The sequence below is a fragment of the Balaenoptera musculus genome, chromosome 2 (genome assembly GCF_009873245.2).
Source record: "Balaenoptera musculus isolate JJ_BM4_2016_0621 chromosome 2, mBalMus1.pri.v3, whole genome shotgun sequence".
NCBI classification, from domain to species: Eukaryota; Metazoa; Chordata; class Mammalia; order Artiodactyla; family Balaenopteridae; genus Balaenoptera; species Balaenoptera musculus.
In genome coordinates this window covers 62,155,612-62,172,975 of record NC_045786.1, presented here as the reverse complement: position 1 = coordinate 62,172,975, position 17,364 = coordinate 62,155,612, and the positions used below count along the sequence as shown (strand labels likewise).

The following is a 17,364-nucleotide window of genomic DNA, read 5'->3' as shown; positions in this document are numbered from 1 at the left end:
TGGGGTAAGGGATAGGGTCAAGGGGAACCTTGAAATTTGAAAGATAGAGGGAACACATGACATCAAAGTGTAGGCTAGAAATTTCACTTAAAAGAAAATAACATTTCTGAAAATATTGACAGGAGCAACAATAGTACCTGCACAGTAGGATTGTGAGGAAGGAGAGAGACTGCCTGTAGGAAAAAGGAAGCATATCTTTACATTAAAATAAGACAAGTTTCAAACTTAACTATGTTAAGTATGATAGTGTTTCTACTATAGAGATCAGATGGTTGAAAGATGGTAGAAGGTAATAATGATTCTAAAAGAAAACAAAAACAGCATTGACCTTTTTTTCTACTTAGCCCAGAACTCATTCATTCTGTGCACTATGGAGAGTGATGTGTGAGGCGTTTTATCATTATCAAAGGGTACATCAAAATAGATGATTTTTTTCCCCTGTGTGTTTTTCACTGTAAAAGACGTCTGTTTTTTATGACAAGCTTTAAAAACTTGTTAAAAAGGTTTGGTTTTCAACACATACAAAAGGTTATTAAAATCTGAATAAAAATGCTGCTGTGGCTCAGATCTTGGCCTGCTAGTCTGCATGCAGAACTCTTCTGGCCCACGCAGACACAGAGGCACGTGGAGCTTTTCCCTTCTGGCTCCATAAAAGGCTATTTCTGACTTAGGTGAGAAAGAATTTATTGATGAGATGGCATTTGATTGGACCTGGAAGGGCGGAGGGTGGAAGGGCAATGTGGGAATCTGGGCATTTCAGGTTCAGAAAACAAGTTGGCGTGGAGGAAGTTTAAGGAACATGTATTGAATGGTAATGAGATTTAGAGTGGCTAGAGTACGTGAAGAATAGAGGGGAAATGATTGGATGTGTTTAGTAGGAAGTACATTATGGAGGACCTTGAACGCTTAGCAAATAAATTTGGACTTCTTTCCTATTGAGTAAGTTGTTTTATGCAGAAATGTAATATAAGAGCATTACTGTAGAAAAAAATCTTACAGTAGCAGTATGAGCTGATTGGAGGCAGGAAGATGAATTGGAAGACTATTTCAATAATACAGATAAAAGGAAAATGTTGGCTTGACTTAGGTTGGTGACAGTTAATTGAAAGCAGAGTGTTGATGTAAGAGATGTGAAGGAATTTTAACTGAGACAGAAAATACAGGAGACTGGGAAACTTCTGGTAATTTGGACCATTCCATCCACTAAATACAATAATACAAGCTAGATGAAATATTGAAACATCTTTTAAAAACTCAAGAACATCAAAGAATGGACTTCCCTGGTGATGCAGTGGTGAAGAATCCACCTGCCAGTGCAGGGGACACGGGTTCAAGCCCTGGTCCGGGAAGATCCCACATGCCGCGGAGCAACTCAGCCCTTGCGCTACAACTACTGAGCTGGCTCTCTAGAGCCCGCGAGCCACAACTACTGAGCCTATGTGCCACAACTACTGAGCCCATGTGCCGCAACTACAGAAGCCCGCATGCCTAGAGCCTGTGCTCCGCAACAAGAGAAGCCACCGCAATGAGAAGCCCGTGCACCGCAACGAAGAGTAGCCCCCACTCGCTGCAACTAGAGGAAGCCTGCGCACAGCAACAAAGATCCAAAGCAGCCAAAAATAAATAAATGAATAAATAAATTAAAAAAGAAAGAACATCAAAGAATTAGAAAAATAGGAATTACGGTGTTAAGGCCCAAGAGAATGTGGAAATCTAGACAAATGAGCCAAGCACCGCAGTCTGCTTTGCCCTAGAAGTATGTGCTGATCCAGAAGAGGTGGCTAAGAGACTGAGATGTGATTTTTGTTGGCCTTTGGTTAGTGGGAAAAAAGTTGGAGTTCTCGGCCCACAGAGAGTGGGGATTAGGTAAACCAGCTCCTCTAAAGACTGAAGATATATTCAGGTCATCTGGGTGGCCCAGAAAACCTTAAGCCTTGAACTTAGATTAAGATGGTCCCAGGCTGTTAATGTACCCAGGCACTTGACAGAAGCAAGTGTAAATCTTTTCTAGGGAAAGAACAGTAAGGCCTCAGACTACTTCCTCAAATTATTTTTGTAATGAAAACATACTAATTTGGGACTCCAGATGTTAGAATTAGTCAGACATAGACTAAAATAGGTATGCTATCATAAGGGAACTAGGAAGTATGAGCTGTTGTACAGATTTGAAAAAAAAAACTTACTAAACAAAATAAGCAAAATTAACTCAGTGGATTAGTTTAACAGCAGGTTGGACAAAGCTAAAGAGAGGTTTAGTGTACTAGAAGATCAAAACACTTCAGAATTAAGTACACACACTAAAAGATGGAAAATACACGAGAGAAGTTAAGAAAATAGAAGATAGAGCAAGAAGGTCTCCATTGAGTTTAGAAAAAGAGGAGAAAATGGGGCAGAGATGATATTTGAAGGTAAAATGGCTAATTTTCCAGATTGGTAAGAGACAAAATTGCCCTAAGAAGCTTGACAGTTCCCATGCATAATAAAATACTGTTTCATTGATTCTAAGATGTAGTTTTTCACATCTTAGAAATCTGTCGAAATCTGAATGCATCTTTCAATTGACGGCACCTTACAGTCCAACAAGATTGAAAATTTGACTTACGTGAAAATTTCCCCATTTCACTTTCTGATAAGATCATGAGATTTTGGTACCAAAACATTTTATTTTTTTAAATTAATTAATTAATTAATTTTTGGCTGCGCGGGGTCTTTGTTGCTGCTCGCGGGCTTTCTCTAGTTGCAGCGAGCGGGGGCTACTCTTCGTTGAGGTGCCCCGGCTTCTCACTGCAGTGGCTTCTCTTGTTGCAGAGCACGGGTTCTAGGCGCGCGGGCTTCAGTAGTTGTGGCTTATAGGCTCTAGAGCGCAGGCTCAGTAGCTGCAGCGCACGGGCTTAGTTGCTCCGCGGCATGTGGGATCCTCCTGGCCCAGGGCTCGAACCCGTGTCCCCTGCATTGGCAGGCGGATTCCCAACCACTGCGCCACCAGGGAAGCCCCCCCAAAGCATTTTAGATTTTATGAAATATGGTAAAAAGAAATCCACATTTTAAAACATAGTGAAACTATAAAAATAAAAAAATCATAAAAGCAATAAAGATGCAAGAAAGATTACTTTTAAAAAGTGTAAGAGTGTGTGTATATGTAATGTATATAGAGGGAAAAATAGATATAGAAAGTGTGTATTATACTTACATTCTTCTAGAGAACAGCTGACTTCTCAATAGCAAACGGGGAAGTGATGGTAGGATGATACCTCAGTAGGTGAAAGAAAATAAGTGCTATGGTAGAATACTGTAATCATGGAAAATGTATTTAGAAACAGTGCTATCTTTTAATTAATATAGATGGCTTTATGTTGTACCTAGCCTTTGTTTTTTTTTTAAGCCAATATTTAAAATTCTATCAGTGTTGATTAAAGTCTCAAATATTCATAATTGCTATTTAAGCAACTATTTGAATGTTAAGGGGAAAAAAATTGTGGAATGCAGCCTAATTTGTGCTAAAAAGTGTATAAATGAATGTTAAGTGCATGTATCAGGATAGTAATGAGCTAAGCATTCATCTTAAGCCTCAAGTTAATGAGCTAGATGTGTCAAGATAGAAAAAGAGCAACAGAATAAATTCAGAGAAAATAGAAGAAGAAATAACAGAGCAGACTTTAATAAAATGGAAAAGAAACATACAGTAAAGGGGATTAAGAAGCCAAAAGATGAGATTAGCCAAGAAAAGGAAGCACAAATAACCAATATCAGTAATGAAAAGGAATGTCACTTTGAATCCTGCAGATATTTAAAAAAAAAAAACAACCCAACCTCATAAGATATTGTGAATAACTGTGTTGAAATTTGAAATTTTACATGAAATGGATAAATTCTTAGACATTTGCAATTCATAAAAATTCACATAAGAAATAAAAAACCCATATGGGACTATAACTATAAAGTGAAATTTTCTATAAAGTCCAAGTCCAGATGGATATACTAGAAATTTCTACCAACATTTAATGAGACAGTAACTCTAACCTTATAATATATAACTTTATATTAGAAAACAGAAAAAGAGGATCCTTCACCTTCTTAAGTCTATCACAATCTTGATACTAAAACCCAAAGAAAAATTAGAGTTTCTATCATGTAAATAGATGCAAACAAAGGGAAACAAAAACCCAAAGTATTTGCAAATTGAATTCAGCAATACATAAAAAGGATAATATTCCAGCATGGCCAGCTGAGATTTATCCCAGGAATGCTAGGTTGGTTTAACCTGAAACAATTAAATATGGTTGGTCAGTTAACAAATTAATGAGAATAGTATTTCAGTAGATGCAGAGGAGCAGTTGCTAACAATTAGTAATCATTCATGATTTTAAAAAGAAACCATTAGCAAACTGGGCATTAAAGGGAACTTTCTTAATCTAATAAATCTGTAAAAACATCTGTAGGAGATATCATAGTTCATGCTGAGATGTTGAAAATATTTCTCTTTTAGATGGAGTTCAAGACATGGGTGTCTGTTATCTTCACTTATGTTCAACATTCACTTCATACTGAAGGAGATCCTAGCCAGTAGTATACCGAAAATAATAATAAAGTATAATGGTTGTAAGGCAGATGCTAAATAGTTAATATTCACTGATGATATGAATTGTTTACATTGAAAATCCAAAGGAGTCTACAGATAAGTTGTTAAAATAAATGATTTTAGAAAGAAATATAAAATTTTTATTTTTTTCTCTTAGCATTTACATGCATATCTTTGACCCAGTAATTCCACTCACAGGTATATATACCTAACAGAAAGAAATATGCATGTCTAAACTGAAAGTTGTATATAAGCATGTTCATAGCAGCGTTATCCATACCAGCTCCAAACTACAAACAACCCAAATGTCTATAGATAGATACACAATTGTGGTATATTTATATAACTGTTCAGCAGTGAAAAATAAATGAACTAGAGCTACGAGTGACTACATAGATGAATCTTAAAAACTGTTATATAGAGTGAAAGGAAAACAAATTCGACAGAATACTTATCCCCTGTATGGTTCTGTTTATATGAAATTCAAAAACAGGCAAAAATAAGTTATATTCTTTAAGGGTGCATATTTAGGTGGTAAAACTATAAAGAAAAATGGGGTAGTGATTATCTCTGGGGAAAGAGGAGCTTGTTACTGAGAAAGGGATGTTTGGAGGGTTTCTGAAGTACTGGCAGTTTTCTAGTTCTTGTCCTGGGTTGTATGATGCCCCCTGCATCTCCTTATTCCCTGAATTCTTATCACATTTACTGTTAAGTCATTTTGACTTCCTGAAGTTAGGTACTATTTTCTATACTTCCCTAAGCATTCTCCTCCTACCTCTTGCATACTTAGAATGACATACTGCAAATAGCTGTAGGTTTCTTTCCTTCAAAGCAATTAACATTGCCACTAACTCGCACAGTTCCCACATATGGTTGGTTAATCTGCGAGGGAACTATATAAAAATGATCTTAATTATGTACTGTCTCATATTTTGATAGCTTATTCTTGGTTTTAGCGTAGCAAGATTTTTAAACATACTTTGGTTTATAGGCTCTTAACATGGACAACCTGTGGGTTTCCGTTAAATATATTGAAACACCGTTATCAGAATAATAAAAGGGTATTTCTTCTTGTACTCAAATCATTTTTGTCTTTCATTGGAATCAGACCCATTATTGCATAAATCACAAGTAGTTTATTTCATTTTATTTACTGAGTTGTGCTGTTCATGTATAGCAGGAGGAAAAGACCATTGAGCAGAGCAGAGGGTGTAGACTTCCCTTGCATGCACATATCTGGACAGAGGGCACAGAAACTACTGTCTTTGTTTTCTTTGAAGTAAAACATAGTTTTAAAAAATAGTATTGGTTCTTGTCGTTTTGGGGGCCGTGGTCTCTTGAGAGCCATGGTCTCTTTTGAGAAAGTAATAAAAGCTTTGAATCCGCAGGGGAGGGGAATGAGCATGTGTAAATAAGTTAGAATGTTTTGGGTACTGTGCAGTTGTTGAAGTGCCAGGGGTTTCAGGTTAGCAGAACTTGGTAAATTGGAATAATCATAATCAAGCCAAAGAACATGGACAACTACCAGTGAAGATGACACATGCGTATTTAAGTGTGGCTGGAATACCCAGTGAAACCAGCATATGTGTCTTCTGAGGCCTGTAGTGTAGAGTTCTCTCTTCTCTGTTACGAAGGGAATCGTTATTAGCTTCTTCTTACAATGTCCAGTGTAGTTTCAGATCTACCTTGAAAGTTCATATGAGAATGAAGTCTTATTCTTCCAAAAAGTCTTTTAATTAGCAAAATATTGGTAATAGATAAAGCTGGGTGGTGGGTATGTGGGAGTTCAAGTTATTTTTCTTTTGGCTTTTGTGTATTTAAATTGTTCTGTAATAAATGGGAATGGGAGCCTTTTTGGAAGATGGCATAGTTATTGTGTTTCTGTTATGATTTTGCTAATTCAAGCCTAGATGGAGTTATCTTAGATCTGTGTCACTGTGGTTAGTTTTCTTAATACACTTGCCTTCATCAAGGCTTAGAACCAAAAGGATAAAGTATGGAAGAACACAGAAAGGTTCTTAAAAATTATGCAATAAGGTTTTTGTACTGCAACTTGAAAGTAATATTATCAGTATTTAGTAACTTTTTTGTCAGGTGGTCTTTTGTTTAGCAGTAAGCAAGCTCAGGAGATTTTTTTTAGTATCCTGCTGGGTTTTTGGTTTTGTTTTGTTTTAGGTTGCATTTTCCCCTATAGGGGAAAAAAGTCTATCAGAATCTCAAAAAGTATTTCTTTCTTAAAAATACATAATCGGTACATTTATTTAGCTATAAACCATGTATAATAATATTAAAATATGAGCTAAATTTATCTTTTAGACTAGCATAAAAAACCCAAAACTTTGAAAGCAAGTTTTTATAGACTTGTGTATGTCCTCATTAGATCTTTTTTCTTACGAGGGCCAAAAGTCTTCCTTAGAAAAAAAAGATTTTCTATCCCTAAATCCCTAGACAGTTAACTAGTTCTCTGGAATTCTGAACTTCACTTAGTAGAGGTTCATATGTTTGCTAGTTAACCTTACATTCTAATTTAGTCCTTTTGAAAGAATACCTTTAAAAACCACAAAGAATGTGGTAAATCTTTTAATTTGTTTAAAGTTTACCTTCTACTTCAGGAGCCCTTTTTAAATTTAAATTTTTATCTAAGTAACACAGTTAAAGTTATTGAAAGGTTCTAAGTTTTATTTTAAGGTTTTAAGGGGGTTATAAATGAAAAATAGTGCTCAAATCATCAGTTCTAATCTCATTCCCCCAAAGAAAAAGAACTCTTCAGTAATTCTTAATGACTTGCTTATACTACCATACAATATTAGATCTACTGGCTTCTTTCTATAGAAGATGAGGAATAAGCTCTGAAAATAATGTTTATATGTAAAGACTGGAGAAAGCCTTATCTCCTGGTGTGTCTACTCTCTTGTTCCGTTTTGCTGGTTTAAGACGCGTTTTCATGCATTATCTATTATTTTTGCTTTTTATAAATATGGCAGTTTTTATTCATCCATAAGATATAAATGAAAATCTTTTCTTTTGCACCTTTGATATTTTTCCTTAAATATACCTTTTCTAAAAGTGGAAAGAATTACACAGTTTAGAATCAGGTTAATGGGGCAAAGGATGGTTGAAATGGCAATTCCTAGAAGAGATGTTGATGTCACAGATCTTTTTTAGTGCTTTGTCAGAACATAAAGTATAGAATAATTGTAACTGTTTTGTTACCTTTTGAAATTGAAGTCTGGTACCCATAAAATGCCACATGAGAATGTGAAACAAAAATTATTTGGTTATTTAGAAGTAAAAGTTCATTTACTTCTATACATGTTTATTTGTGGATATATATATATATATATATATATATATAAAATAATGTATTTTTATAAATTTTCATATATATGTTTGTGTGTTTTAGCTCTCTCTCAGGTTTATAGTAGTAGATAAGTGATGTATAAAAATATATGGGAGCATTAAAGACCTATAAGGAGAATTGAACTCTGGTAACCCAAAAATAAATAGTAGAAAAGCCCAGTATATAACTTTAGATTAGCTTAACAGTTTTGCTTTTCCGATTTTGTTGTGAAAATAAGTACAAGTTCAACAGTGATCTTTTTATGAAGTATGAAGCCCTGGTGGCTTTTAAAATAAACTCATAATGACAAAATTAAATATTGACATGGCAAACAGTGATGCTAGTCATTCAGAATTCAAGAAGAAACTTTAGCCAGTGATATACCCCACCTGCCATGTCTCCCCTCTCCATAACCATAATTCTTGTTATGTGGTATATTTCTGTCTAATGGTCAAGGAAAATGAAAAATTAAGATCTAGATTTTCTGGAAGGTTGGCTGATTAAGTGCCAGTTTGCTTAACTATATTTATATAAACATACTGAATGAACAGAAGGAACCCTAGAGAGAGAAGAGGGTTTATAATCTCTACTGAAGAACCTTTCAAATTTCCCTTCTAACAATCTTTTTGGTGGCGGGTCTTGCAGGATCTTAGTTCCCCGATCAGAGATTGAACCCAGGGCCCTGGCAGTGAGAGCACAGAGTCCTAACCACTGGACCTCCAGGGAATTCCCAGCCATTCTAACAATCTTTATTCTAGGCCATGTGAGAGATGGGGTGGGGATACTCTAATCATGCCCTTGCCCCACCGAGGAAAGGCGGGCTAAAGGAAAAACCACTGCTATTCTGTTTTTCTTTTCATCAATATGATTTTCTCAAAAGGATGGGCAAATTTTGCAGGAAAGGAGGGCAGCAGTGTCCTAGCATAATCTTTGCAGCTGTTGACCAAAGTCAGTGAAGCAGAGGGAAAATATGTGTGTTAACTCATTAAATAAGGTACCTGAACTTCAGTGCCTCACATTGAATTAGTCTCTCTCCATTTTGGTCTGTTTTTCACAGGCAAGGGTGTATGTAAGAGCCAGCAAACTGAAGGAACTTTCAAATATATAGTGACCAGGTATACAAACTGTGGGGAGTTAAGAATCCACCTGTATTCTTGAGCATAGTAGTAGTCCTTAAGAAAACTATCATAATTAGCAGGCTGAAAAAACCTTCTTTGTTCTTTTAAGAAGATTAAAGTAAGCATAGACTCCATGAGATAAGGGATCAAAGATAAACTGATGAAACAACAGAACAAGACGAAAAGGAAGCTGACAGAACTAAGAAAAAAAATAAAGGGACGAGCAGTAATCTTGCAGAAGTTAAAACCACATTGGCAACAGCAAGAAATAGAGCAGATACTATGGAAAATGGAGATATGTAAGAGAAGAAGAGGACAAAGAAGGAATTAGTAGATGGTAGACAAGGAGGAAAATTAGCAAAGGCTGGGTACAAATCAAGCAGGTCTTAATAACTAAAAGCTCTTGAAGTAATTACTACCTGAATGGCATTTCAAAAGAGAAAGTTAAATGCTAAGATAAACCCTACAGAACTAAACTTAAAGAATGAAGAAACCTTGTATATATGTCAGTTGAAAAATGATTTGAATTCTAAAATGAGAATTATTTTGATCACAGACTTCAATAACAACAGGTACCAGAAGAAAATGGAGGCTGTCAATATAGAGAATATTGGGGGTGGGGTGGGTAGGATTTTGGCCAAAGTGAGCATTTGAATACAATTAAACATTTTAATTATGTCTAAGTAATTAAGGCTGTCAAGCTTAGGAAACAAAAAGCAGTTTTTACTATTCTTGAAAGAAAAGCTATATAATGTCAAAACAGTGTAATTAGTGAAAAAATTATGTAAAATGACAATCAACTGGGAAAAGCTCCAGGAAGTTCCAACCAAAACTATAGAGTTAAGTGTAGGGTCATATAATACAAGGACAATCAATGTATTATAGAAAGTTGGCGAAATAGGTTTAAGTACCCATTTTAAGTTATGTTTAGTAAAAATAAATTGGACTTCAGTATCTTCCAGAAAACCATAGCAGAGTCACTGGTGGACAAAGCAAGTAATAAATAAAAATAAAGAACAAATTTTAAAATGTTACATTTCTGTAAAATGGAACTTAATAAATGAAAAAAATTTCTAGGCCTGCCTGCTGTGATCTGCAATATGAGTGGATTCTTCAACTCCCCATTCTGTTTACCTGGGCTGTATTTGAAAGCTATTTGCCTTCTATAATGGACCAAAAACTATAAACTCTAATATATTGCTATCTTTAAGAAATATTCCTAAATAAAGGAATTCAGATTTATTATCAGGTATCATTAAAAAGTCACTGTTTTCTTTAAAAAGAAATTGAACACTTATAGTAAAATTCTTCTAGGTACTAGGGCTACCTCAGTAATAAAATAGTCCTCATAGGGTTTACATTCTAGCAGGAAAAACATAAAATGGCGATTACAGAGTTAGTAATGTGATGTGTTGTACGGGAGTACAAAGTACTGTGAGGATGTAATACAAGAGAACCTTACCTAATTGGAGGGGGAGGAGCTGTCGAAGATTTGTTTGAGGAAGTGCGGTTTAAGCTGAGACCTAAAGTAAATGGTTAGACATTTGGCTTAAAATAAAATGGAATCCCTGCTTTCCCCCTTACTACACAAAAATAATTTCCATGTGAATCAACAGTTTTAATGGAAACAGTGTAAAGGAATGACCTAAATCATGAATGAATTTTTATAGTCTTTGGGTATAGAGATCTTTTTAAAAACTTCATATGAAATCCATAAATCACAACAGTGTTGCATGGTAAATTTGCCTACATAAAAATTAAAAATGGCAATTAAACACCATTAAGCAAGATTCAAAGGCAAGTTAGAAGCTGTGGGAAGAAAGCAATCCATAAAACAAAGGGTTACTCTTCCTGTTTACATACTGAACTCATAAAATAATAGCAAAATCTTCACAGAAAAATTAGTGAAGTTCAGCTTCAAGTAAATTATAGTATATACCTACAGGGAAATATTATGCAACAATGAAAGATAACGTAGACCCACCCATGCTCATGACAAAGATGTTACATATTGTTCAGTGAAGAAAGCAGGTAATAAGCCTGGAATATGAGATTATATGAAATATGCACGTCTGTTTGTCTGTATTTGCATAGAATGCTGTCTAGTCTGTTCACCAAAGTATTAGGAGTTGCTAATTTTGTGTAGTTAAGTTTTAGATGCCAAGAGTTTGTTTGTCTTTTCTTGTGAGCATGAATATTTTTTTATAAAAACAAGGGGTTTAGTTGGTTTACCTATTCATATTAAGTGTTAACTTCATACGTTTTCTATTTTTCAGATAAAACTTACATCTTATGTTTTTTTCAGAGATAACCTTTGTAGGAGAGCATTTGATTTATTTGCTCTATATATTTTGATCAGGGACAACTTCATATGAGTTCCCCTTTTATAATATGTTGACATTTTGATTGATAACTTGACCAGTTCATTGACACATAACTGTAGTCAAAGTATTTATAAAAAGATATTTATCAGTCTTAGGAGAGTGATGTGGATTGTTCTCATGAGTGATTTTCCGGAGATATAGCAAATGCTTTGAACAAAGCCTGAACAAGACTTCCACTAAAAATATTGAGAATCTCTTGAGTATTGATTATTTTTAACTTGAGAACCTCCTGTTTAGAACATTGTAGTTATTTAAACCTAGACTTAACAAGCTAAAAAGTAAATTGATCAGATTCCATGTTAATATTTTTGCTGGTTATATTGATTCACACATTGAAAGTTTTTCTATCTATTGCTTTTCCATTTAGAATATTAAGATATTTCAGGAGGCCAAAGACCATGTCTTAACTGCATTAATGGGAGATATTGTGCTAACTATTTACCACTGTCTTCTGTCAAGAAGTTTACAGTTCAGTTGAAACTCTGTAGCTAGTACTTGCCATACCATGCTGTTGACATATTAGATGGTGAACTACTTCTATATATTTAGATACATATTTTATGAAAAAGCTAATGTATAGATGATTTGATATAAAAACTTTTGAAGATAGATTTTTTTTGTTTCCTCCTTCCCTTTTCCTATTAAAAACTATTTTAAAAGAATATTTAGAAAGCAAGTCTTTTGTAGAATGAGACACATGTAATAGTTTCATTTTTTAAATGATTTGTGGGATAAGGTATGCTTTATAGGTGGTTTACTTGCTAATATATTTAAACTGGTATAACTAAAATTATTAATAAAATGAATTCATTGGTATAAAATATAGCCTAGCCTTCTGAAATACCATTACTCTTCATAAGGTCCCACTTAGAGATAGTACAACTTTCATCCTTAGGTTTTAATTGTAGTGCTGTTAATATACTAATAGCTTAACCTCTCATGATAGGAACAAAGTAAAAAGTGTCAAAATAGCAACAAAAATTCAATCTGCTTTCATACACATATGCTTCTGTTTGCTACAGTTTGTAGCCATACAGCTTATTTCTTCTGAGCAAGAAAGGTTATGGTCTTGGTTTAATTTACTGCATTGACTTTCCCTATAGAAAATCAGGTTTTTGGAGAGCTCTAACAGTGTGCTATTGCTGGGCTCTCATCCTTTCTGTTTAAATAATGCAGGTACTTTGATGGAAACCTGGAGAAGCTCTTTGCTGAGTGTCATGTAATTAATCCAAGTAAAAAGTCTCGAACACGCCAGATGAATACAAGGTCATCAGCACAGGATATGCCTTGTCAGATCTGCTACTTGAACTACCCTAACTCGGTGAGTATCTGGTAGTTTAAGGCTAGCACTGACTCTGTATTTCAGAGGGTAAATCAACTTTTCATTATTTAAATAAAGGAAGATCTGGGAGTCTGGGATTGTAGCAAAGCAGTAACCTATCAATGTATTAAGGATAAAGAAAGGAAAAGAAAGAGTAAGAGCTTGTTCTCTCTCAGTCCTCCCCCATTTGCTGTGTGTGGGTGTGTGTGTGTGTGTGTGTGTGTGGGTGTGTGTGTGTGTCTGCGTCTGCGCTGGGTCTTCGTTGCTGCTGCTTGTGGGCCTTCTCTAGTTGCGGTGAGCGGGGGCTACTCTTTGTTGTGGTGCGCGGGCTTCTCATTGCGGTGGCTTCTCTTGTTGCGGAGCACGGGCTCTAGGCACTCAGGCTCAGTAGTTGTGGCGCACGGGCTTAGTTGCTCCGCGGCATGTGGGATCTTCCCGAACCAGGACTCGAACCCATGTCCCCTGCATTGACAGGATTCTTAACCACTGTGCCACCAGGGGAGGCCCCCATTTGCTTTTTAAAGCAGCAACTTGTCCAAGTTGTCATTACACACTTAAATCTTTTCCATTTTTATATTACCACCATGAGAGAATTGTGTAATAGGTAGGCAGTGAACAGAATTATTTTCCATCCAAATTAGATTTAAATAGATTTAAAACTAAGTTTTTAGAATAAATACCCAAAACACTTATAAAATGTCTTTAATGCTATTTCACTAGGGAGCTTTCAGGGTTTTCAGTATTTTCACACAGATCCATTCTAATGGAGATTCTTTTTTTATGGCTTTTAAAAAAATAATTAATTAATTAATTTATTTTTATTTTTGGCTATGTTGGGTCTTCGTTTCTGTGTGAGGGCTTTCTCTAGTTGTGGCAAGCGGGGGCCACTCTTCATCGCCGTGCACGGGCGTCTCACTATCGTGGCCTCTCTTGTTGCGGAGCACAGGCTCCAGACGTGCAGGCTCAGTAGTTGTGGCTCACGGGCCTAGTTGCTCCGCAGCATGTGGGATCTTCCCAGACCAGGGCTCGAACCCGTGTCCCCTGCATTAGCAGGCAGATTCTCAACCACTGCGCGACCAGGGAAGCCCTAATGGAGATTCTTTAGTACAAGTATCACTCTTAAAAACCTATTGAATTTAGATGATTAACTTTGGGATATCTAGTGAAGAAATTTTAGGCTTAAATAAACATAGTCTTCCTATGAAGGTACATTATTACTAACCATAGGAAAATTACATTTGTGGCAAAAAAAAGGGGGTTTAGTTACTTGGAATTCACCTCTTAAGATGTTTCAGTATATCTAAGAATAATTTAATTATACAACAATTATAACTACCTTGTTCATATTCTCTAATAGTTAAGCAGCTTTTTCTAGTAATTAGTGTATACCAGGTCATTGTCACCCATGTTATATATTTTAACATATTGAAGGTTTTTCATTGTTAATCTTAGAGTTTAACATGTGTACCTCTAAAGGTTCCCATTTGAAGGGAATTAATTTGTTTACACATACAGGTGCTTAGAAAAGAAGTTTTAAAAGAAAGTTAATTACATTCTCTTAGAGAAATGGAAAATCAGAGTTAAAATAATTTAGTAGGTAAAATGCTGAATTGAATTTCCAAATTCTCAAGTATTGATCACAGCTCTAACACTAGCTTTTTGGCTTTGGGTAGTAAATCATCTAATCTTGCTGGGTCTCAGTGTTTTTAATCTTTCAAATAAATTGAATAAGATATTCTTTCAAATCTCTATCAGCCTGAAACTACTATTTATTCATTTCCCTCTCCTTAAATCACAGTCCTAACTTAAGTATTTAAAAAGAGCAATCAGCACTGCTATTAAAAATACGTTAATTTCATGTTTTGACCATTTTATCATCTTTCTTTAATAGTTGACATTTGTGTAGTGTTTACAGTTTATAAATGTTTCTGTGAGGTAATACTGAGACCCAAATAATTTGTCCCAGCTTATACAAGGTTTCCTTATTCCTTGGCATTTCTCTTCGTGTTCTATTATAGCAGCTCCTCCTTAGTTTAAATCGTAAATGTAATTTGAGTACTGAAGCTAGCTGCTTGCAAATAACCCCTGTAACTTCCTCAGTGCCCTTGGTATTGGCAGTCTCAACAAATTAGAATTGAAAATCATGAGTAGATATTCACAGTGTAAATTGTGCTTGCACTTGTAACTGATGATGGAGAAACCACTATTTATTCAATCATTCAACACACCAGGCACAATTCTAAGCGTTAGAAACAATGGAGAATAAAGGCATAATACCTGCCTTAGATAATTTACAGGTTAGCTGGGCAGATAAATAAAATGACATAGTCAGAAAAAATGGTAAGTGCTTTGATAGGGCATGATACTGTGAGAACATGTTGGAGAGACACCTAACCCAGTTTTGGATCAGGGAGAACTTCCCACAGACACTGACATTTGAACTAACCTCTGAAGGTGTGGTAGTTAGGTAAACTAGGAAATACAGAAGCCAAAGGAAGAGAATGCAGTTCCAAGAATGGTAAACAGTGCTAGCTTCAGAGAAAAGAATTGAAAGGTGAGTTTGGAATTAACAACAAGAAGTTGACTGATGATCCTGGAAGGTTATCAATATTTTCAGTATTGTGGTAAGATGGGAAACCAAACTGCATGGGCCGAAGAGTTATTGACTTGAAGGTAGTAAAGGAAGGGGAGGCAATAAATATACAGATTACTCTTTTTTTTAAAAAAATTCATTTATTATTTATTTTTGGCTGTGTTGGGTCTTCGTTTCTGTGCGAGGGCTTTCTCTAGTTGCGGCAAGCAGGGGCCACTCTTCATCGCGGTGCGCGGGCCTCTCACTATCGCGGCCTCTCTTGTTGCGGAGCACAGGCTCCAGACGCGCAGGCTCAGTAGTTGTGGCTCACGGGCCTAGTTGCTCCGCGGCATGTGGGATCTTCCCAGACCAGGACTCGAACCCGTGTCCCCTGCATTGGCAGGCAGATTCTCAACCACTGTGCCACCAGGGAAGCCCCAGATTACTCTTTTAAAGGAAGTTTGGCTATGTAAATGACAGGAAAAGCAAACAGCAGCATGGGTTGGAAAGTAAGTTAAAGTGTTAAGGAAACCATGTTAGGAAAAAGTAATCATGGTGAAACTAGGACTTCTTTTCTCACAGTTTTTAGGCTAATGAAGAAGGATAATTTTAACCTCTTCAGTTTTGCAAGTAAATGTCACCTGAGATTCTTCATTCATGCTTTATTAATTGGATGGATGATTTCTTTACTTACATTACTTAAGTAACTCCCATGTTTCAGTTTCCACTACTCTCTTCAAACACTGATACTAGCCTTTTATTATTGTGTATCTTTGATACCTTTCTCCTAGAAAGCAACTTTGCTTTATTACAGTGCCACATGAAAACAGATTTTAAGTAAATGCTTCTGACAGCTTAGTTTATAATACTTTGGAGTTAACTATTTTGGGTGGTCTCTTCTTTAAAAACAATTTCCCGAGATTTTGGAACACTCTTCAAGTTCAGAGATTCCTCCCCCATCTCTCTGCCCCCTTGTGTTGTGGCCAGTTCAGGGGGTTCCTGGTCCTGGCAACAGTTACTCACTTTATAATAATGTTCTTTTGAATCAAAGCATAAGATTTAGCTCTACTAGGAAATATAGCTTGGGCTACCGTATCATTTTTATGACATAAATAATTTGTATTTTCTAAGAATAAGATATGTTAAATAGATAAAAGCAAAGTTGAAGATTGTGACGGTTGTCCAACCTCTGCTTCCCCATCCCTGGGGCACTTCTGAATCTTTGTGTTCTATCTTCCTTTTTAACTCATTCCATTTTACAGATGAGGGAACTGGTGCCCTGATTATTTGCTCAGGTTTTATGAACAAAATGGCTTCAAGTTTAGAGATTATATGGGCAACTTCTGATAGAAGAAAGATAATTCTTAATATTCTTTTCTTTGACATTAGTTGCTATCTGTGTAAATGGTGGAGATAAATGAAACTTTTAAGAGTATGTATTCTTTTTTCAGTTCTTTTTCTTCAGCACCATTAATTTCTGTTGTAGATAATATTTTATATATTTTTAGTGTATTCTTGGTCAGATATATTTATGATATAAACAGGGGTAAGTTTAACGAATAGATAATCTGATCCCCTGTATCAGGGAAAGACCCAGGGAGCCAAGTAGGTAAACACAAGGTAGTAAGGGAACAAATATATCAGAGGAGGAGGAAGGAAAGGGAACTAAGACAGACAGGATGATACCCTGATATATCCATGATGATAAAACTCTTTTTTAAAAAAAATTATTTTACTTTTGGCTGTGTTGGGTCTTTGTTGCTGCACGCGGGCTGTCTCTAGTTGCGGTGAGCGGGGGCTACTCTTCATTGCGGTGCGCGGACTTCTCATTGCAGTGGCTTTTCTTGTTGCAGAGTATAGGCTCTAGGTGTGTGAACTTCAGTAGTTGTGGCTCACGGGCTCAGTAGTTGTGGCGCACGGGCTTAGTTGCTCCGTGGCATGTGGGATCTTCCCAGACCAGGGCTCGAACCCATGTCCCCTGCATTGGCAGGCGGATTCTTAACCACTGTGCCACCAGGGAAGCCTGATGACAAAACTCTTGAGCACAATG

General features: G+C 36.0%; 1 protein-coding gene across 2 annotated transcripts in view; it reads left to right on the top strand.

The window, feature by feature from the left end:
- Window positions 1–17,364, top strand: part of ARIH1 (ariadne RBR E3 ubiquitin protein ligase 1) — a 114,441-nt gene that overhangs the window by 52,759 nt on the left and 44,318 nt on the right. For both annotated transcript variants that reach the window (XM_036844425.1, XM_036844424.1), the window contains exon 3: window positions 12,598–12,742. In XM_036844425.1, coding sequence (XP_036700320.1) covers window positions 12,598–12,742 — 145 coding nt within the window. The remainder of the gene's footprint in view (window positions 1–12,597; window positions 12,743–17,364) is intronic.